General features: G+C 50.5%; 1 protein-coding gene across 2 annotated transcripts in view; it reads left to right on the top strand.

Moving 5' to 3' along the window:
- Window positions 1–23,207, top strand: part of ANKH (ANKH inorganic pyrophosphate transport regulator) — a 128,400-nt gene that overhangs the window by 89,195 nt on the left and 15,998 nt on the right. For both annotated transcript variants that reach the window (XM_002917526.4, XM_034657079.1), the window contains exons 5-8: window positions 2,773–2,943; window positions 4,692–4,826; window positions 6,843–6,935; window positions 11,662–11,757. In XM_002917526.4, coding sequence (XP_002917572.1) covers window positions 2,773–2,943; window positions 4,692–4,826; window positions 6,843–6,935; window positions 11,662–11,757 — 495 coding nt within the window. The remainder of the gene's footprint in view (window positions 1–2,772; window positions 2,944–4,691; window positions 4,827–6,842; window positions 6,936–11,661; window positions 11,758–23,207) is intronic.

The following is a 23,207-nucleotide window of genomic DNA, read 5'->3' on the forward strand; positions in this document are numbered from 1 at the left end:
CCTTCCATCCTTCCTCCCTCCCTTCCATCCTTCCTCCCTCCCTTCCATCCTTCCTCCCTCCCTTCCTTCCTCCCTCCCTTCCCTCCTCCCTCACTTCATCCTTCCCCCCTCCCTTCCTTCCTTGCTTCCTTCCTTCCCCACTGGCAGCCACAGTGATCTCTCCTCTTGGAAATTTTGGCCACACTGCTTAGAAGCTGCTTTAAAAAATGCTTCCCAGGGTTCTTAAGAGAAACAATCGAAATCCCGACCATGGCCGACAAAGTGCTGAAGACCCTTGGGCCCTGCTTCCTCTCCAGCCTGGCACTCTTCTCCCATCCCCTCGCTCTCAGTACCCCAGCCACGGGCACTCCGTTCAGGGCCCTGGTATGGCAGAGGCTCCTTCCACAGGGGTCCTTTGCTTCGGCCCCTCTGCCCAAGAGGAAGTGCTCTGCCTCAGGTCCCCCTACCTGCCTCGGCCTCCTGCCACGCCTGGCTACGTCCTGCCGAGGCTGCGGGTCTCAGCTCAGATGGCACCCAAGGGGATGCCCTGCGTCACAGCAGCTGCCCCGCCCCAGCAAAGCCACGCTTCCTTCACCTGTCGGTGGATGCTTGCCAGCGTCATCGTCTGATGCACATCCCGGCTCCCCCACCGGACTGTCAGCTCCCGGAGGACAGGGTCTGGGACGATCTCGTTTATCACTGGATTCTTGGGCACGGAGTACAGGGCCAGCACAGAACAGACTGTCCCTGGGAAAACCCTCACCAAGGAGAGTAGGTTCCCGCTCAGAAATGACCCGATGTTTTTGGTGGCAGTATCAGATTCAAAATCATAGTTCTGGATTGAAAGGCAGAGGCCCTGTGTTATTTTGAATTGATGAACAGTACAATCCAGAGTGACAATGTAACTGTGTGATGGGTGCCGGGCCCCACGGCATCGAGCTGTTCAATGTGAGGGAGGCCGTGTGAGAGCTGCCGGCCCAGGGCAGCCCCCTCCCGTGTCCTGCATAGCCCGCCCTGCGGCCCAGGCCGTTTTCTTGTCATCACCACACTTACTTCTCTTTTGCTCCTGTCCCCCTTTTCCTTCTTGTCCACTTCCTCCTCTGGGGTCCTGCTCAGCAGGCCTCTGTCTCGCGTGGCCCTCCTGACGGCCCCGGGAGCCTCTCCGGACTTGGTGGCGGAGGGCTCGGTCCCTGTGTATTCCTTTCTCGTGCGAGTTTTCAGCCTCGGCACGACGATCATCTCAGTTTACACTGCGGGTTTCTGTCTGCCAAACGGTCAGCTTGCTGCAGACGTGCGAGCGGGAATTGGCATGGTGGCTCCTTAGAGCATCTGATGCATTAGACACGTCCCCACGCGTCTGGGCCCCGTCACGGAACTCCCAGTCCTGATCCTAGCACAGCGTGTCCTTAGCGAGGCTTCCCCAGCTGGTGTCCGCATTTTCAGTGGACACTCGATACTTGTTCCACTTGGAAGGAACAGGCACAGAGCCGGTTACGGGCATCCTGACTTCCATCCGTGGGCTCTGCAGCATCCTTGGAAGTGTGAGCACCACGCCTGCTTGTGCCCGCTCACACCGTTGGTGCCGCGGCAGCCTGGTTGTGACCACACGGCCAAGCTGTGCCTCTGCCGTCTGCACCCCCTGAGGCTCCCAGTCTGAATCGGCCTCGTGTGCAGGGTTTGAGAATGACGGCTGGCACAAGACGCACCCCGTGCTGCAAACAAGCCACCTCCAGCATCTGGTACCCGGACTGCGCTCGGAGGTTTCTCTGTTTTACGCTGTGTTTCTGTGCTCCCTCCAGCGACTGAATGCGCTCATCCAGTTAATCACACTCGGTCTCCAGCTTCCTTTTTAACTTCCTGTCATTGCTGATTTCTTGGTACTGCAGTGATCGGATAAGACTTCATGGGTCAGGATCACTCAGGGGTGGTGTATTTCACATGCCTCCTCCGTGGATATTTGGCCATTAAAGTCACGGTAGCTCACGGGCACCTGGCCGGCTCAGACAGGAGAGCACGCGACTCTTGATCCCCGGGTTGTAAGTTCAAGCCCCACGTTAGGTGTGCAGATTGCTTAAAAATAAAATCTTTAAAAAAAGTCAGTGGAGCTCAAGAATAGTGCCCACCCCTCCACTAGTTAATTTTCTCACTGCATATGCTCCGTGGCCTTCTGAATGTGTGAATCCCAGACGGCTCTGGACAGAGGCCGGGCTGCTTCTCTGATTTTTGTGGACAGGAAAGTTAAATACATTGCTAAATTTGCTTCAGAGATTGTACAGTCAGTAGAGATCAATACTTTATTATTGTTTTAATCCCTCCTGACTCTATTTTTTTGACCTCTTCCACTTTTGTAAGTTAGTATTTTAAATTTTAATTTACTTTGTTTTCTAATAATTAACACCGGTGCTTTTTGCAGCATTTTTAGTGAACTCCATCTGACAAATGTTAATGTCTGTTGTTCTGTATATGTCAGGGATCACCACTACTTTCTCCTTGTGGACTCAGGTCCTCCAGTGTGGATTACGTGTATCAGGATCCAGGCTCAAGAGGGCAAACCTCTACCACGTGTTTTGGGGGTCCAGGGGACCAAGGTGTCTGGATGTTTTGTAGCGAGAGTGGTAACCAGATACGTAGTTGCCTTAAAAGAATCTTAGAGGGGCACCTGGGTGGCTGAGTCGGTGAAGCGTCTGCCTTCGGTTGGGGTCCTGGGATCAAGCCCCGCGTCAGGCTCCCTGCTCAGCAGAGACTGGTTCCATCTTCTCCACCCTGACCGGTCCTTGTCTTCCCACCTTCCAGGTCGTGTTTGTCGCCATCTTACTGCACAGCCACCTGGAATGCAGAGAGCCTCTGCTCATCCCCATCCTGTCCTTGTACATGGGCGCCCTCGTGCGCTGCACCACCCTGTGCCTGGGCTACTACAAGAACATCCACGACATCATCCCCGACAGGAGCGGACCGGAGCTGGGGGTACGGCCTTCGAACGCACCCACGGCCTGTCTGTGCATCCGAGGGCCGCGGGGTTCTACCCCAGCCCTCTGGGAAATGGGAAACCCGTATATAAGCACGCACCCTAAGAGGGCCAGTGCTAGGGCATGTCCAGAGGCAGAGATGGGTGGAGGGTCTCGGGAGACGCAAGCGGTCGGGAAACTGAGGCACAGTGGGTCAGGTCGGGCTAAAGAGTAGATATGCCATTTTTGGTTCTTCTTACCCTCCATTGTCAAAAGTAAATCATTCCATATATTAATCAACAAGTATTTTGGGGCCCACAGTACCTTTAAACTCGCATTTGGGCTATTTTTCAGTTCACAGCAGAGCCCGAGGCTTTGTTTATACTTTCCGTGCTGGCCAAACGCAGTCGTTTGCTCGGGCACCATCTGGGGAGTGAGCAGAGCGTGTAGGCACTGTGGGCGGCACAGAAGAGCTTAAAATCTGGCCTCTGCCCTCAAGCAGCCGTCTTACACCTCTTCTGGTAGACGAGCCCAGCACAGAAGCAACAGATAGACGTGGCCCCGAGACGGCATGCAGATCGGCCGTGCGAATACACGAGCCTCCAAGCTCAGAGAAGGAGGCAGTGATGAGGTCTGAGAAGGTGCCCCCGCCTCCCGGAAGGCCGCGGAGCTTGGCCTGTGCCTCCAAAATGGAGTCAGATCCTAGCAGAATATAATCCTCCATGAGCAGCCCGGGCACTTTCTCATCCTCAGTGCAAACAGTATCTGACACGTACGTGCTACTCTTGCCCACCCTTCGGTTCCAGACATCCCTGGGCTTGGTTTCCATCGAGCTGTGAGGCCTATATCCACGCTTCCACATAGCCCCAAATAAATCCTTGCTCTCCACCCTCTGCTTCCGCCCTTGACCACAGGTGACTCTTGGCGCGTCAGAACAATAATTGTTTTGACCACTTACCTCGAGCTGAGGGCAGGCCGTCAATAAAATCTGATCTAGTTGTTTCCGTCACTAGGACAACCACATCAAATTGGTCTTGATGGTAACAATCCATCTGTGAACACTGAGCCCCCGGCAAGGGGAAATGAAAGTGGCTGGCATGGTTCCACGACGTAACTCGTAACCTCTGACGGATCCAAACCAAAGTTAAATCATAAAAGCCATGAGAGATTGCACACCTCTTTGCTTTGTAGAATTCTGAATAAATCACATTCTCTTGACCGTGCTTTTATTTTTATGCTCCTGAACATTCACGTGACTTCTGTCAGAGCTTTGAGAATAAGAACCTTGGTGGTAGATTTATACCCAAATAATTAGGCCCATTTGTGACCTGACTGGTTACAAAAAAAAGTTATAATATTTTTCTCTTTTTACTTCTGAGAGTTAACCTCTTACTGACATGGCTTCTAGCCAGTCAGCTTGGTGATTTAAACAAAAACCAGTTTCTAGCCCGTTTCCCAGGCCGTGGAATTGGGTTCTGCCTGGGTTAGAGCTGCCCTGCTTGGAAAACAGTGATTTGGATCCATCAAACTTAAATGTGTGTTTTGGCTTCACGGTAGCTTGCCAGCTGTCTGAGTTAATTTCTAATAACACTGTATGTTTTATTTTAATTCAGATTGGCTTGGCTACAGAGGCTTTTCCTTATATTGTTTTTAAGTACAATGAATTGACTCATGATTGACATCGAAAGGAAAAGCTTTGGCTCCGCATTGTTTTTTCTGTCCTGCTTCTAGAGCTTAGTGAATTCTTATCTCCGTTTCTTAACGCAGGGAGATGCAACCATAAGAAAGATGCTGAGCTTTTGGTGGCCTTTGGCCCTCATCTTGGCTACGCAGAGAATCAGTCGGCCGATTGTCAACCTCTTTGTTTCCCGGGACCTTGGTGGCAGTTCTGCAGCTACTGAGGTAGGGCAGTTTCCGGGGATGGGGGCACTTGTGGTCACCTTGTGAAGGGTGGGGGGGGTTGCGGGGAGGTGGATACAGACTTGTTTCCGATTCATCTGGAGAGCTCGGGCAATTCTGTGGTATCAATTTCGGGGACCCATTCACACTCAGGAGCCATGAGGATCTTAGAATCATGTACCTGTTTACTGTTATGAGTATGGAAGGAGACATCTCCTTCATTCTTCTCGTTGACCAGATCTGAGGCAAGGGCACAAAACTAGCAAGAAGCCGGGCTGCTAGTTGAATCCAGATTTTTCTGTCTCCCGCCCAGTGGGCTTTCTGTTTTCCCGTGGAGTCAGTGGCCTCACCGTGGTGGCAGAAGACCGCAGACAGTGCCATACAGCCGCTGAGGTGACCAGGCCCAGACCGTGAGGCCCAGGGCCCCCATTCTGACCCAGCACACTCTCACCTGTTCCTGCCCCGCCTTCCCGCACCTACCACGCCCCACCCCCGGCCCATCATGGCTCTGTGTGCTCTTTGGCAATCTGCCCTCCCCCAAATGAGGATCTCCATTATTTACTCACTCACAACTCAAGAAATTTATCTGGAAACTGGCAACCACTCCAAAGAAAGAGTTGAATCACTTTTCCCTTTCAGTTACGGTATGAACAAATGGAATTATTTCATTTGTCTCCTCCTCCGCTGCCCTCTGGAGACTTGATTCTGTCCCTGGAACTGCTGGTCCTTCAGGAAGGCTGGTGGCCGCTCATTACGGCCTTCTCTTTCCACGTAACCCTTGAATGCGCTGTCAGCCTGTCTCCAGCCTGGGATCTCCTGCCAGTTTCCATGTCCTGGGAAGCAGCTCATGTGGGCTTGGAAAGAGAAGCACATAAATCACAAGCAGGATGCTTTCTCCTGCCTCAGTTTGTTCCTGGATTTTGTGTTTGGGATCCCATAGGTCATCTTGGGTGGCTCTTGTAACCCAACAGCTTTTTTAGGTAACAAGATCAGTTTCAGTTGCTCAGGAAAAAAGTATGTGACCCCCATCGCTGTGTGCCAGAATTCCACCTTCCCCTTAAAAAAAAAAAAAAAAAAAAAAAGGTAAAGGATACAGTAGAGCCATTTCTAAAATGACCTCAATGGCATTGAGGCACAGCGTGTGGGGTCCAGAGCAGACATTCATTGATCATCTACTCCGTGTCCACCATTTATGCACATTTCGTGGACTCCCAGCAAACCTGTGTGATGGATCTCATTATTCTCATGGTTCTGCCGGAGGAACAGAAAGGGAGGTCTGAGGGGGTCCCTGCTTCGCACAGTGGGAAGGTGACCAAGGCGAGGTTCGCCTTGGGTCCACCACTCCACCACACAGCAGTGTCCTCGCCTAGCTGGGGACTTACCTCATGTTCCAGGTATCACTCTTATGTTCATTAAAATAGATGAAGCCTGTACTTCTCCTTTCCTAGTTAGAGTTGAACTCTGCCAAAATGCGGGGTTTGATGCTTTGTTTTCATGCTCCTTCTTTTTCATTCACATAAGAAGAGAAGCTCTCATTTTCACAGAAGAACATATTTGGTTTCCGTAAGAAATATTTAGTTTTCTTAAATTAAAAATCAAAGTTGGGCTAGCCTGGCTGGACAGATTAAAAGTGGGTTGAGTTGGAAGGAGAGCACCATAAAGCCCCCAACAATGGCACCCTGCCAGCCACCCAGAAGGACAGGATGGAGGCATGGAGGTGGGCCCTGAGCAAAAACTGTCTGGAGAGCAGAGAGGCCTCACAATCGCATTTCAGGACTCCAGAGTTGGGCTGGACTGGAGGGCTCCATTTGGCTCAATGGAAAGAGCATAGATGTTGGTCTGATGGGCCTGGGTTCAAATCGTAGTTTGTCGAGCCAATGACCAGTGCTGGTCACCCAGTGCGAATGATCCGTCTGGTGGCTGCACCAATGGCAGCTTCCCTCTGCCATGTGGCAAGAGCAGCTGCGGAGATGCTCTCTGGGACACCGACACTCACTTTGCTGGCTCTTTCTCTTGTAGGCAGTGGCGATCTTGACAGCCACATACCCTGTGGGTCACATGCCATATGGCTGGTTGACGGAAATCCGTGCTGTCTACCCGGCTTTTGACAAGGTGAGAACCCGTACGGCGTGGTGTCTGAAACACTCTTTAAAATTAGCTTTTGATAGACAGGCATCTCCTCTGAGGAATGCCCTGATATTTCCCGGTCTTACCTCCCTCTGTGAGGTGAACGTGGTGTGGGGGGTGTCAAACGTAATTGTGGGCTATTTCCCTCAGAAAATAACAGAGGTAATTAAGCTTACCTTGATGCTAATTCTCTAATGTCCTCCAAACTATGGTCACTTTTTGGTTATTTCTATTGAGAAATTATTGAATTTTTTGCAAAGGGAAAATATACTCTCAAAAAAGTTTATTACATTGGATTTTGTCTCTGTGTTTTGTTTTGTTTTGTTTTTTAATTAAACGAATGCTTTGCTGACCTCATAGCAGATGTGAAGGTACAGACAGGATTGTGCATTTGAGCTCGTAAGCTTCTGGTTGGATCTCTTTCAGCGTACTCAGGGCCCATGCACCCTGAAGCTGTCCATGCAGCCGGCCTGGGTCCAGGTTGCAGCAGACTTATTCCAGCTGAACTCCTCTGTTAACAGCAGCTCTGTCCTCCCGCCGCGGCTCGCGCAGCCTAGGCAGGCACACGACCCTTCAGACTTGTAGCCTATAGCTGGGTCCGGACTGCCCTACCAGTCATTGAATTGATGTCTAGTTCATTAACGCTTAATGACTTGAACCTGTAGACATTTATAGCAAAACATAACCCCCAAACATGGTATACAATTTTTTAAAAGATTTATTTGCTTATTTTAGAGAGAGAGAGCAAGCAGGGGGCAGAGGGAGAAGGAGAGAGAAACTCAAGCAGACTCTGTGCTGAGCACAGAGCCCAACACGGGCTTAAATTCACAAGTCTGAGATCACGACCAGAGCCGAAACCAAGAGTCAGACGCTTGACCAACTGTGCCACCCGGCACCCCTATACAATGTTTTACAATGAAAAATGGGGAGCCTGGGTGGCTCAGTTGGTTAAGCATCTGCCTTTGGTTCAGGTCATGATCTCAGGGTCCTGGGATCGAGTCCCACAGGGCTCCCTGCTCAGCGGACAGTCTATTTCTCCCTCTCCCGCTGCCCCTCCCTGCTGCTTGTGCTCTCTCTCTCTCTCAAATAAATAAATAAAATCTTTTTAAAAATAAAATGAAATGAAAAATAGGAAAGAAGCCCATAACCTGCCTGCACTTGTACTTTTAATAGCAACTCTTTTGCCTTGAATTTCTCTAGAACCAGCTCGGAGCCATTGCTGATGTCATTTTATCTGATCCCAACAAGAGCCCTGGGATGTGAGGAGAGGAGGCCTCTTTGCCAGGGACCCCAGCAGATGAGCTCTGGCAGCTCGGGCAGTGTGGGTTCTGGCTGGTTCAGGCTGGCCTCCCTCCTCCCTGTCCCCACTCCCACACACTCCCAGACTCACGTGGGCGTAGGAAAGCCTGGGAAGGCCACAGGCTGTAAGCTTAGCTCTCTCTTCCACATAGCCTCCAGCTTCTCAAATGTGTGGTTGTTTGTGGGCTTCTGGAGGGGGCACGACCTGTGGAGCGGGGCCCCAGAAAGGTTTTCTCTCCATCTCGCACCCTGACCCGGAGCACTCCCCAGGCGTCTCAGACAGGGATGAGGTCGGGGTGCAGGCTCAAGTCTGGAAAGACAGCATCCACTCTGAGTCTGCCTCCTTCTTGTGGTCCACCAGTGGACTTGTGCACCCGTTCACCCACCCACTCACACACACACACATACACCTCTGTTCACACGTCCCCATCCGTGATGCCCTTCCACACTGCACAGCCCCCACACTGCTCTTCCTGTCACTGTCACCTGCCTCTCATCCCAGCCCATACTCACCTGTGAATGGCAGCTCACTTTTCAGGGGTTCCCACCATGCTGCTACCATGACATAAGAGCCGTGGCATTGCCCAGAGCTCTTGCTGGTGGTGGAACTTCCCCAATAGACTATTAGTTGGACCCACTACCTATTTCAAACACCAGCCTCTTGCAACATCAGGAAGCAGAGCGTCTCCTAAAAAATGCTCAGGCCGTTGAGAGCAAACTTTGAGAAGGCGTGAGTGGCTTGCCGGAGATTTTTCTCCTTGCGGTCCTTGTTTGCCTCAGTTTAATCCAATCTGTTGATAGGCATCACTGTTTTCCTTTTAAAGAACAGGCGTATAGAAGTAAATCCTAGAAAACCAAGATGAATATAAGTCTTCTTGCTAAATTTCTGGCTTATGGAGAATCAGGTTATATAATAAAACTTGATGAGAACAACAGGTACTGAAGTATTAGAACCTCCTGGCTGGGAAAGTCTCATCTGGAATTTCTTTGGCTACCTTGAAACAATAGAACTTAACACTAGAACACTATACAGTTTCACGAGGAGCATCCAAGAAAAACTAGGTTTTGTTCACGATCACAGAGGTTAGGTGCTATGAAAAAATCCCTTTAATGAGCGTACCCCGGGCCAGCAGCTGGAATTACTCAGAATCCTTTTGGAGCCTCCCTCATTGTTTCCAGGCATTCCAGGGAGTTCCTCCAAGCCGTCCGTGTGAATGCCATCTATTCACCCAAATCTGAGACACCTCTGTGTGGACTTGCAGAATTTGCTGCATTGACAATTGAAATCCTTAGGCTCTTTGTACGTTCCAGAATAAGGGATTTAACATTTCTTGCATAATTTTTGATGGCTCTCACTAAATATCAACTGGGAGCGTTTTCCACTCATACAAAATCTCTCCGATGTTCAGTTATCATCTGCGAAAGGGTCTGTTTCTAGGCAGATTGGGCAAACAAGTGAAACACAGATGCCAATCTAATGATACATGCAAGTTGATTCCAACCCTGCTGGCAGAAATATGTGCTCTTTCAAAGCACACCTGAAGGCTCTCTGGCACCCTGCTGTCCCACCACGGGTGACACAGGTGACGTGCCGCTGTCCCACCATGAGTGACATGAATGCTTTGAGGTTGCCTGATTCTTTGGGGTGAGCCCACCCGGGCACCTCTCTTACAGATCCCCCGGGGCACTAGAGATGGAGAGAGCCACCCACTGTGACTTGCACTTTGCTGTAGCAGCAAAATCTGTTATTAAGAACCATGAGAGACTGTGGACTCTGGGAAAAAACTAAGGGCTTCAGAGGGGAGGGGGTGGGGGACTGGGATAGGCCGTTGATGGGTATTAAGGAGGGCACATATTGCATGGTGCACTGGGTGTTATACGCAAATAATGAATCATGGAACATTGCATCAAAAACAAGGGATGTACTGTATGGTGACTAACATAACAAAATAAAAATTATACAAATAAAATCTGTTATTCAGAAAAGCAGTTCTACTTTAGAGGCTGGAAATTAGGAAAACATAGACTCAACCAGAGGATTGTGCTGGCGGCGTCTCGGGAAAGGGAATTGAGAGATCGCCACAGCCTCCACACTAAAGGAACCGTCAAAAGCTCTTTTCCAAGTGGAACCTATCCTCACTGTGCCCGTGTGTCCTTCGTTCAGCTAGAGCGAGTCGGGTGCTTGGGGCTGCTTCTGTCAGTCACCTCTGGGACTGACTGGATCCGTACGGAGGCGGGGAAGGGGGGTGGTCTTTTCTTCACTGATTTTCATGATGAGGGGCCATGCACTAGTTTGATCAACTGATGGGTGTGCTTAGCAGTGGCCCTGGGATGGTCTCAGGAAGCCTCAGGAATATGCAAGAGGACATTGGAGCTGTCTGCACTCTTTGCTTAAAATTAAGTTTAACAGAGATGGGCACCTTCTCTACTCAAGAAGGATGGTGCTAAGTTGCAGGAGTGAAAGAGTAGGGTTAAGTACACAGCCCTTCACCTCAGAGAGCCAGTGCACACCTCACACACTTCCATGCATGCCCCCGGAATACATACCCACCTCCGGGGACCTCTAGGGTCGCCCAGCAGCCCAGGAAGGGGGGCCCCAGGGCAGTCTGGAGTAGAAGATCAGAGAGGCTGTAAGAAACAGATGGGCTGGGGCGCCTGGGTGGCTCAGTCGTTAAGTGTCGGCCTTCGGCTCAGGGCGTGATCCCAGAGTCCTGGGATCGAGCCCCACATCGGGCTCCCTGCCCTGCTGGGAGCCTGCTTCTTCCTCTCCCACTCCCCCTGCTTGTGTTGCCTCTCTCGCTGGCTGTCTCTCTCTCTGTGAAAGAAAGAAAAAAAGAAAAAGAAAAGAAAGAAAGAAAGAAAGAAAGAAAGAAAGAAAGAAAGAAAGAAAGAAAAAGAAAAACAGGCTGTGCCAGTGACATCCACCAAAGAGGGGGTTTTGAAAATCAGAAGATCCAACAGGACAAGGAGGAACAAAAGCACAGAAACAGGAAAACACCAAGGATGTCAGGGAACAGCAAGAGCTTCTGTCTGGAATATGAGTGGGGAAGTCTGAGTCAGGGCAAGCAGGGCCGAGAATGCCCACTCAAGCTTCCGGGCCACTAGTGGGGAGGACAGGGCCCCAAAGGTCACTGAGCAGGGCTGCGGCTTCAAGGAGATGCCAGGTGACCAGCAGGGGCCACACTAGGACTAGGCTGGGGAGGGGCCTGCCCAGTGTTCCATCTGCAACTCTCATTCGTGTTCACGTCCAGCCACCTGACAGCTGTCTAAGAGAGACAAAGTAACAGCCGTCTTCCCAGCTGTCAGGTGACATCTGTACTTCAGACACATCAGATAAAACTGAAACAAGACGCTCTTCAAGCGGCACATGCGGTCAGCCAAGGATAACCACTGTCCTCCTCTTTTCCCCTAGAATAACCCCAGCAACAAACTGGTGAGTACAAGCAACACCGTGACCGCAGCCCACATCAAGAAGTTCACGTTTGTCTGCATGGCCTTATCACTCACGGTAAGGGGAGAGACCGCAGCACCGTGTGTGGGTTTTGCAAAGCGGGGACTGGCCATTTTAAAGGGAGGAGTGTTGTATTCCATACCGCAATGTTATACGGAACGAATTAACCACCCAAAATATGAACAGTAGCCCCTTAGGAGGTTGTTGAATCTAGGAATAAAGGGTAGACCTCTGGCATTTCCAGGGACTTCTGACACGCTGAAGAAAGGCAGACTTTGCCTTTCATTTTAATGACACTCTTGTCTTACCGAGTAACTTCTGACCTCATTTTAAACATCCAGTCAAGTGTATAAACATCCCTGTCGGCCTCCAAATTTAGTTGGTGTTCCTTCAGTTACCCCAGTAAAAGTTCATTTCCCAATACACTTACGCTGCTGCCGTGTCCTGTCTGCTTGCCCATCGTTCAGTACGTACTTAGCCCAGGCCCCACGTCCCCCTCGAGGATGCAGCTGTGGACCACCGCAGACGGCACCGCGCTCTGTGCACAGCCTAAGTAACAACACACATCCTCCCTCCGTCAAACCCCATGGGTGGTTTCAATGTGGAAGATACCGTTCAAAAAACATGGGAAAAATATGTACGTGGTCTATAACCCAAAACACATGGTATATAATTTAAGGTTGTTTATAATAACCAAAAAAAGCACATTTATAAACACACTTGCATTGTAGACGACGCCCTTTGAGTTCTAAAGATGGAGATGACAAAGAGGTCAAAAGAAATGCAGGTTTTGGTTTTTTTAAGATTTTGTTTATTTAGAGTGCGCTGGATTGTGGGGAGGAGGCAGAGAGAGAAAATCCCAAGCAGACTCCCGCTGAGCGCGGCATCAGAGGAGGCAGGGCTCCATCTCATGACCTTGAGATCATGACCTGAGGCAAAATCAAGAACCAGATGCCCAAGCGCGACCCAGGCGCCTGGAAATGCTGGTGTTTTGAACTCCGTTCAGTTTTCCTTGTTTGTTGTTGTGGCATCACATTTCCTAGTAAGTCCTGTAGAAATTCTCTGTGTGTAAAGTACAAGTGTGTTCCAGAAATGCCGGGGGTGCGCAGCTCTCGTCATCGGGGCAGAAGGGCTGGTTACACTGATAAGAGACTCTCGGGAGCTCTAGCCCCTCTTCCTGTCATCACAAGAACCATTGGCTTGATGAGCCCTGGGAGTGGTCCTTAAAATCAAGCCCCACACACATTTTAAACCTTCAGTGGCTATTTTCCCAAAGCCCACAGCTTCATATTTGGTCCACGGATCCCACACCTGAACAGGTTATAACAAGGGCCACGCGAGGCTGATAGCCTGTCACGTCGCACATCTTAACCTTGTGTCCTCAGCGGCCCCTTTGCCACAGCCTGCCCCTCCCTCCAGTCTATCCCTCCTGACACTGGGGGAGGGGCGCAGGGAGGGGCGTGGGGAACATCTTCCGGTGCCCAATCACCAAGGAGGAATCTCCGATAAGGCACCTGTGTAGTCGGGACAGGTTACCCCAGGCAAACTGTCTCCCATATTTGTGTTATTTCTCTATGGTGTGCAAGTTTTTCCATAGTTCCCTAAAATATTAGGAAAACAGTGAGCAGCCTTGAAACTGTTTAAAAGAGTATTTTAGAAAAAGCCAAGAAGGTTTCTATTCCAGGAACAGACCTCAGCTTTTGGAGCCGATGGGAAATGATTGGAAGTCAAAAGTTGAGCCCAATCAGACGCCAGGTTCTGAGACCTGGGCCTCATCCCTCACTGAACGCCAGAAGCCTGTGGTTGCCACTGGCTCTGCGATCCAGGTCTGACCTTCTCTGTCTCCACTCACTCTAGTGAAACATCTTCCCCTGGCTACAGTTGAGTCGGATGGAGGACTTCACCAGCTTGGGTTTAAGGCTATTCCTTCTCTCAGTCGCTGCACGGCCAATAATCTGCCCCTCTGAGACAAGCAACTGGTTTGCTTTGAAGTGGTGGTGATTTAGAAAAATGCTTAGATTTCCCATGTAAAGATTTTATTTATTTCATTATTCTAATCCCATCCTCCTTCCTGTAACTGGAATACGTCAGGGTAGATTTTCCCCATAGAAATGGAGACTCAGAGTCCTTCATTGGGAAGAAACTTGGAGACAAGCAAGTCAAAACCCTTCATTTCTTAGGAAGGGAAAGGACTCGGAGAGGATCGGTGACTCGCCCGGTCTCCTGTAATAGAACCAGCTGGAAGCCAGCCTTGCAGGCCCACTCTCCAGGCCCTTTTGTCCAAATTGTGAAGCTTCCAGGGAGTAGCAACAGCTGTCTGGCCCTGAACCTCCAGACGTGGGCACCATGCTTGAAATGGCTGTTTCTTTAACACTGAAAACAATAGTATTTAGTTTGCAGCTGATGAAGTCTCACATACGTTATCCTTACAACAGTTCAGTCAGTTGGTCCGACATCTTGGCTACAGGAATTGTCCTTAAAAGACATAGGAAAAAAGTAAGCAAGTTTTTTTTTTTAAAGATTTTATTTATTTATTTGAGAGAGAGAGAGAGAGCTCGAGCAGGGGCAGGGGGAGGGGCAGAGCGAGAGAGAGAAGCAGACTCCACACTGAGCAGGGAGCCTGACTCTCGGCTCGAACCCAGGACCTGGGATCATGACCTGAGCTGAAGGCAGACACCTCACCGACTGAGCTACCCAGGCGCCCCCGTAAGCGACTTTTTTAAATTGAAATATAAGTGACTCACAATGTTACGTTAGCTTCAGGTGTAGGATTTGTTCCAGGTTTTTCTTTCCTAAATTAAATGTTAAGCTGTCACTATAATGAGTACATTCCTTTTTGTAGCACTTTCCATATTTAGTCTTCACATTTGTTGCTCCGCGTAGGCCCCAAAGTGCCCAAGTCAGGGTGTGTGACGTAGCCCCCTTCTACCCCCAGGGCCGAGGCATCCTGTCCAACACAGAAGGTGCACAGCAAGTCTCCACTTAAGACTTAACCCTGAGTCAAAGCTACCAATGGTACCCACCCCGGTGAACAACAGTTTCCTTATTTATACTCCGCTTATCCGACTTTTAAAGCTTTTAAGAGGCCCTTTCCTCTCAAGTCCATTTTTGTTTTTTTAACTTTGAAACTTCTTAGCGTCAGGGAATTAATGTAGCAGAGGCCATTGAAACACTCAAGAGCAGCACATGTTGTGTTTATTCCAGTGGATGATATTACATACAAACTCTGAGCTTGCGGATGGTTCCAGAACTTTCTGTGCATCACCTAGCATTAGAGCACTTTCCAGAGCTCTGCTTCCTTGGGCTCACTAGCTCTTCTCCTTGGGTCTTTGAGAAGAGCTGAACCCATAGATTCCACAGACACTCGGTGACCCAGAATGCTGACTGCTTTTTGAAAGAAAATGTGTACTGTCTTGAACAACAACAACAAAAAAATCCATCTTTCCATCAGAATGGGCTCACTCTTCAGACCCTGACATTTTGGGGGTCAGCATCTGCCTTGGCCAGTGAAAAATACAGCTATGTCACTTTTGACAGTTAATAAGAGACTGATATTTCAGTGTGCTACCATGCACGTAGTCATTCACTCCCGGGTATAGATTTTCAATGCAAATTCAGAGTGTCTGTCCTACTCCAACAGTAGGTTTGTCTTCATGCTCTTATCCAGGAGCTTTCCTTCAAGAAAGGCATCAAATGTCCATAAAGATGGACGGAGGAGGTGGGAAGAGTGGAAAAGGACAAGTGTTCTGGAAGCCTCTTCCTTTCAGTCCCTCAGAGCTGTCTTCAGGAAGAAGGGCTGATGGGTACCATTCGATGGCAGGGAGTGTGAGGAAAGGTGGAGCTTTAGTCCATCCAAAAGATGAGCTGCAAAATGGTACAACTGTCAGATCAAAAGGGATCCCCTCGGTGGCAGCAAAGGAGCAGACATGATGCAAACGTGTTAGCAAGGTAACTGCGGACTCCCAAGCCGCTGTTTGGGGTAAAGGAACAAGTGGTTTGAAAACATATGCAGTTTAAGTCGATTTGGAAGAACGGCTTTGGATAGTGTGCTGCATTGCGAGAGCTTGCGGCGTGGCAGCCCCACAGAGGAGCGGACACAGCAGAGCAGCCGTCAGCCACGCCAGCAGCAGGGCCGCCAACAGCAAGGCTGAGCTGGTGCTGGGGTCCAAGCAAACGGCCAGTTTTTCCCTGAACCTCCTGCGAGAGCCATGGGTCTCCATCACTTATGTGACTGTGAAGCCCAGTGATAATCACTGTGTCCTAAAGGCTGACAACTGTGGGGAACACAGCTGAAGGTGGTGGTGACGAGCTTGCAGTCAGGACGTAGGGACAGCGTTCCTTCCTCTTGGGGAAAGGCACTGGTAGTACCAAACTTGCAGAAACTCGTCCTCTTGTTAGCCCCTCTAGATTTACAATGATTCCTTCGTGGATTCTAGATTTGGGGGTAAAATAGGAACCACTAACCAGGGGAGGATGTGTCTTCTCAACAGTCCTTTTGATGAGAAAGAAGTGTCCCAAGAAGATAATGGACCTTCGATTGCTGGGCGCTAGGCCAGTCTGGTGAAGCCAATGGATTGGCTTGCTAATTTACCAAATTGCCCCTCGACCCAAACATTTTTTTCAACTATTTCTAAAGTTCATTGCAAATCAATTAGACGGGGAAGTCTTAACATCTTTGTGTGATTTTAGTTGACCAATTTCTATTTTGACTTCACAATAGCATTTTAAGAACATTTGGTATTTTCTTAAGCTCCTTTCTGCTCTAGTGTTGGGGAACAGGTGCCAAGAGGGCGGCCTCTCTGCTGCAAGAGACTTGGAGAAGAATCCATGCAAAGCCACAGGCTTGGCTGCTGATGAGGCCTCCCCAGCCCCCTTTTTACAAAATGGAAATGGGCATCTGTCCAGATGGATCTTGGCAGGCAGAGCTAGCAGGGTACTTTTATGCAGTGAACAACCTACACAGTCATACCCAGCATCCCTTGAACCTAGAGAAAGACAGGAGGGGAAGATGGAGGAGTGCAGGTCAGAAGGAGAAGGGGGAGAGACTATGTGGGTCAGAAAGAGAATGGAGAGGTTGAGAGTCAAGGAAAAATGGAGCAGAGGCAGAGGTGGGGGACACAGAGAGGTAGGGAGGATATGAAGGCCCCAGTGATCCCTGGAGCCCCCACAGCCCTCCAGGGCCCTGCCAATCCTTCCAGTACAAATTGCTATAAATTTTAGAAGTGTTAAAAGACAAGTTTTTAAGAAATCAGTGAATTGGACAGATTGTCAGTTGGCCAACTAGACTATTCCACCCGTTGATTTTTGGTGAGCTGGCCTATTTCAGGAAGGCAGGTGTGGAGCGAGAGTCTCCCCAGGCTTCTCCAGAGTTGGCTTTGGGCCACCAGATTCAGATCCTGCCGAGGTGTCCTGGGACTGTGCCGGCGTCACCAGAGTATCTCCCGCTGGCCTCCCTCATCTTCAACAAACGGAGGCTGCTTGACTGGGTGTGTTTGTGTGTGTGCGTGTGCACGTGTGTGTGTGCACGAGCGCTGCCCTCACTTAACTTGGAGAGAGAAGGCTGCCCCCAGGTACCAGCGGACAACAGTGCCTCACACAGTAGGGTCCCAAGAGTACCCAAGGCCAGGGGTTGTTACTACTGAAGAATCTGGTTCTTTCTAAAAAGTTAAAATAGATTTTTTACTCCAGATCCTCCTGAGCTTTGCTTTTTGACACCAATGGGTGGTAAAGGGAAAGCGTGAATCTGCCCTCAACCCTGAATCGTCTGTTCCGATCTCTTACGGCTTGAATTATGTCCACCTAAAATTGCTATAATGAGGTCCTACCTCCCAGTCCCTCAGTGGAAATAGGTCTTTGGAAATAGGGTTAAGATGCGGTCCTGGTAGGTGAATAAAGGGGGGACGGAGCCTAATTCAGTAGGACTGCTCTCGTCTGACCAGAGGGGAAATCCAGACCATGTGGTGCCGCCAGCAGCAAGGACAGGCCTGGAGCCGACCATCCCCAGAGGCTGCAGAGGGAGCTCGGCACCGCCCACCCCTTGCTGCTGGACTCCAGGCCTGGGAGGCCGGAGCCTTGAGCTGCCCTAAGCCTCCCGGTTTGGGCCCTCACACACTCACACCCCCATTGTTTCTGAAAGAAAGAATCCTGGGGTCACTTAAGGCCACGTGGGTTGATCGGCCAAACGTAACGATTCTATACCTGTTTTCTTTTTAATTTCCCCACTTACTGTTTCCGTAAGACATCTCTATTCTTTTATTTCCAGATGCTCCATGTAAGAATCCGAGGAGAGGATTTGCTTAGAAATATTTTTCATGGGTACAGGACTGTCCCCAGATTGATGTGATTCATTACAAGTCTGCTGACGAGTGTTTGGGGTTTGGGGGTGGGGTGGCATTGGCATCGTAGCATCCAGTAGAAGCGGTCGTGTTAGATTTAAGTGACTTTGCTCTTCAGCTTTGCTCTGCTTTCCACTAACTGAATAACTTCATGCATCCGAACCAGGCCCACCGTCACGAACACTGAGAAGCCAAACCACTTTCCCAACTTTCAGGGAACAAATTCAGTTGTTCGTCTTTTATCCAGTTGTATGTATTCCCCCAAATTTTCTCAGAACCGTGATACTTCTACGTCTCCCCCCTTGGACCCTGTAAATGGAACCGATTTGGCACAAAATGATCCAAATTAGTTTCGGTTTACCGTATCAGTACACACCTGTGTTCTGCAGAGAGCAGGTGCCGGTGAGACCCCGTAGTCCCCCCACCGGGGCCTCTGCAGAGTCCCCATCGGCCCGGGAATGCTGCATGTGCCCAGTGCTGCCGGCCGACCCCCTGTCCCCCGGGGTGGTTCCCAGGCTCCCCCGAGGCTCTCCTAGTACAAAAACAGGTTGATCCGAAGTGACGGTCTCGAACTATTGCTCCAGCCATGGCAAAGTAACCTGGATCAACTTTCAGGAGTCCTATTTTATGACTCTCTGTGGCTTTTTGTAAATGATTTTTATTAATCTCCGCTTAAAGACAGAACCAGTGTGGAGAGCATTTTGCTTCGTCTCCAGTGGGCACGTGACAGGGTGCAGGGCTGAGGTGTCACTCGATGGCACGCGTAGACCAGAGCCTCCCAACAACAGTTCACAATAAGATGCATGGACAGAACGAGGCTGACGTCCGCGGCTTCTCGGTTTTGTGATTTCAGCCCGCGCTCACACACCCCCAAGTGCGTGGGGCTCTGGACACGTGCGTGCTCCTGCTGGCCCGAAACTCTCGGTCCTCTTGCTCTACACTGGTTGGTAGGGTGCGTAGGGAGTCTGCAAAGCCCATGGAAAATATCTCCGTGATCTCAAGGAACACGTCGTAGATGTACGGACATCAAGCAGAGAGTGCAACGAGCACATCAAGGACATGAAACACCAATTCGTATGCTAAGTGGTCATTCTGTGTGCTTAATGAAGCCGGAGACCACTGGACCCAGGAACAGAGGAGCACAGTCAAAAAACACTCAGGTCACGCAGGTATTGCCTCTCCCCGCGCGTAGGTGTCCCCTGCCCCTGGAGGTGGACTTGGAAAGTGACCTGGAAAGTAAAGTCACTTTCGGCTAATGATGGACGACCTTTGTTGAAAACCTTCTGTATTTTCTCTGAAAGGATGTCTTACTGCCTTTCCAGAACTAGGTCAGACACAGGGAAGCGTGCACGACTGAATGGCGCCCCGAGATTATTCTCCGCGTCCTTTCATACGTACCTTCTGAGCCCGGGGCAGCCCTCAGAGAAGCACATGTGATGCTAGGGAAAAGCTCGTGTGGCAAATGCTAGTGTCTGAAAAGCTCCTCAGCATAGATCAGGTGCCAGGTGGCTTTCAAGGGCTTGTCTTTCATCCTCCCTGAGAGATGGCTTTTTTTTTTTTTTAAAGATTTTATTTATTTATTTATTTATTTGACAGAGATAGAGACAGCCAGCGAGAGAGGGAACACAAGCAGGGGGAGTGGGAGAGGAAGAAGCAGGCTCATAGCAGAGGAGCCTGATGTGGGGCTCGATCCCAGAACGCCGGGATCACGCCCTGAGCCGAAGGCAGACGCTTAACCGCTGTGCCACCCAGGCGCCCCTGAGAGATGTGGCTTGGAGAACGGATTGGCCCTCACCAAAACAAAATAAAAACATGATGCACATGCCAGAGCCGGCACCTCGGCACTGGAGACGGTCTCAGAGGCAGGGCTGCACGTCGCACCAAATGGCCCTGGGGCGAAGGGAGAGGGATTTACCTCCAGTGTGACTTCAGTGCCACAGAATGCGGTGTTTACCGACATGACCCTGAGGTCCCAGGGCCTGGGGTCAAACCCTGGCTCCTCCATGCACCCAATGGGTGGCTTTGGAAAGGTCATCTAAAACTGAGCCTCAGCTTTCCTAGCTGCCAGACAGGCATGATAAAAATACCCACCTTATAGGGGCGCCTGGGTAGCGCAGTCGTTAAGTGTCTGCCTTCGGCTCAGGGCGTGATCCTGGCGTTCCAGGATCGAGTCCCACATCAGGCTCCTCCGCTGGGAGCCTGCTTCTTCCTCTCCCACTCCCCTGTTGTGTTCCCTCTCTCGCTGGCTGTCTGTCACATAAATAAATAAAATCTTTAAAAAAAAAAAATACCCACCTTATAAGGCCTTTCAAAGGGATAGCAGCTTAGCCCCGCGTCAGGAGTGTGTTAGCAAAGACTGCCAGCTCTCGTGATGAGAAGGTCCCCAAGCACATGGACTCCAAGTGAGGCTAAGATGTCTGCATATGTAAACAAACACCTATTGGTACAGTGGATGCCAATGAATAAGTCTGCAGATTTTTCTAGTTTTATTAATATATCCTTCCAAATTTCTGTGGGATTTTTTTTTTTGATGTTTTGAAAAAAACTGGCATCTTGATGGATTTTTACATATCTTCTATAGAAGGACCTGACGCATACACGAGACATATAATGCATGCACCATTTTTCTCCGCTGGGGCTTGGGAAAGCTCTTCTGGCGTCCCATCGTACCTTCCTGTCTGTAGCCTCCAGTGCGGGGTACAGACAGTGTTCCCTCCAGCCTCTGGCCATCTTGCTAGCTCAGAAATATCAGTTACCCACAATCTGCAGTGAGCCCAGAAAGAGAAATCGGTGTTTTCAGTCTTCTGGCTCAGAAGTCCAATATAGCTGTAGACACCAACCAAATATGAGAAGTGCCAGTATGGAAAGATTTTAAGCCACACATGTGTGCATTGCAGAAATTCTCCAAAGCCTGAGCTTTAGAGGGATGCCAGAGGCTCTCTTCTGATGGGCATCGCTAGCCAGAGAAAGAGCACATGCATATTTATTCGGGCGCTCCTTCCACCAAGGCTTGAGCCCCGGCTGCATACCGGGCTCTGCAGCTATCACAGTGATGTAAACACCCCAAGTCGCTTTCCTTATGGGATTTCTCATCTCCTAGAGAAGACAGGCAGCACATGGATACTGTGGTGTCGGGCAGTGTGGCCGTTCCTGGGGCTGCTAAAACAAATGAGCACAGACCCAATGGCTTAAAAACCCACGGAAGTTTACTCTCTCACCGTTCTGGAGTCCAGAAGCCGAAGTTCAGTTGACAGGGCTACAGCCAAGGTGTTAGCAGGGCATGCTTCCTCCTGTGGCTTCGGAGAAGGACCTGGTCCCCGCGTCTTCCAGCTCCTGGTGGCTGCTGTCTTGGTGGGCACAGCCCGCCAGTCTCTGGCTCTGGCCCTCTGCGCCTCACCGCCTCCTCTCTGTGCCCGCGTGGGATCCCCCTGTCCCCGGCCCTCACACTTTGATGGTATTTAGGACCCACCCAGACATTCCCAGATAATCTTATCTCAAGATCCTTAATTTAATCACAGCTGCTACTATATAGAGTAATAAATACTTATGTGGCCTGGGGACTTGGGAGGCAAGCTCTCTTTGGGTGGCCCTTCTGCAACCTGCCGCAGCTGCTCACAGGTGCTTTAGAGGAAAATGAAAGGTGAGAGGCGCAGGGAGATGCCACATCGGACGGGTAGTCAATCGGAGAAAGCCGCGCTCAGGGAACAACATCCCCGTGCAAGCACGTGCCTTGTGTGTTCTCCTCCTCTTTTCTGGTCGTATGGGGTCATTTCTCTTTTGAGAGCTTTCCATCCCCTTTCAGAAACTCTAGCGCTATTCAGTCTTACCTCTTTTCCACAACATTAGAAATCCGTTTTCTTTAAGTCGTTGTATTTTTTTTAATGTCCCTGGTGACTGGAGGAGGACATGGTCACTCGCTCCCACGTGAGCACCCTCCCCGTGCTGGCAGGTCAGAGTCCCATCCAGGCGGCTGTTCTTCCTCTCGGTCCCCAGCTTCCTGAGATAAGCCTTGTGTGGGAAGGATTAGGGTGGAGAGAAGGTGACTGAGTGAGTGGTGTGTAGAAATCAGGCGTGGGATTGCAACACACCCGGATGCCTCTGCCACGCTTGCCTTCCAGAGCCCGGAGTCCGGAGGGAAATAGGGGTGGTTAAGGGGTGGAGGCCACTGCAGAATTTAAGGTGAAGGTATCTGGTATTGAAAACATGTTAATCCTACAGCTGCGGAACTTCAGGCCTCGAGGGACCCTCCAGGAGGGAAGGCGAGCCAGGCAGCAGCATCACAGAAGGAAGCTGACAGGTTATTTCTCTGCGACACGCAGAGATAATCCCTCTCGGTGAGGTTCAGATCATCCTGAAATACTTTTTATGCTGTTCACACGAGATAAGTCCCCAGGAAGCACACATCGCAAAGATAAAAACAGGAACTCCGCTCTGCCTCCTCATCCCCCCAGCCCAGCCCCAGGCCCCTGTGGAACATAAGTGGCTGACCCCATCAGTAAGAACAGCATCCCTAATCCTGGCCAGCAGCCCGGCTCGGGCCACCTGCCGCTCTCCGGGTCTGAGGTGCTGCTGGTAGAGGAAGTAGCGACTCAGGGAAGGAAAACACCCTCCCTGCAGGCTGGGGATGTCTCCCGACCTGCGCTGCCGGCTGCAGCCTCAGTGTCCCCAGTTAGGAGCCGTTTTGCATTATTTAAGGCCCAGTGTTGCATCTTGGGTTCAAAATGAGTGCTGTACTCACATTTCCATCTACTCTCCACGTGTAGCGGGGAGGGCCTCAGATGCTGTGGCCACACATCCCTCCTCCCCTCTTGCTGCTTCAAGGGGTAGCAGAGTGTATCACCCCATAAGCATCGAGAATGCCTCCCTCTGAGTGCGTCCCATTCAGGGCTGCCTGGCAGGAAAGCCCATCAGTCCAGAGGCCCTCCGCTGTGTGCCAGAAAGCTGCAGGATCCAAGCCGGTACCTAGGAAAAGCTGCTGTCCCATAAGACCTTGTCCAATCAGCCCTGTTTTCAAAGAGTTAAAAAAAAAAAAAAAGTTCATGAGAGTGACCCAGTCTCACCTTCCTGCCGCTGAACTTCCCCCCGGGCTGTCCGTCCCTCGGCCATCGGGCAGCGGACACTACGAGCCTTATTCCAGCCATGGTACCATGCTGACCCTGTGTCTGCAACAAG

Source organism: Ailuropoda melanoleuca, chromosome 3, assembly GCF_002007445.2.
Source record: "Ailuropoda melanoleuca isolate Jingjing chromosome 3, ASM200744v2, whole genome shotgun sequence".
In the NCBI taxonomy this organism is placed as follows: domain Eukaryota; kingdom Metazoa; phylum Chordata; class Mammalia; order Carnivora; family Ursidae; genus Ailuropoda; species Ailuropoda melanoleuca.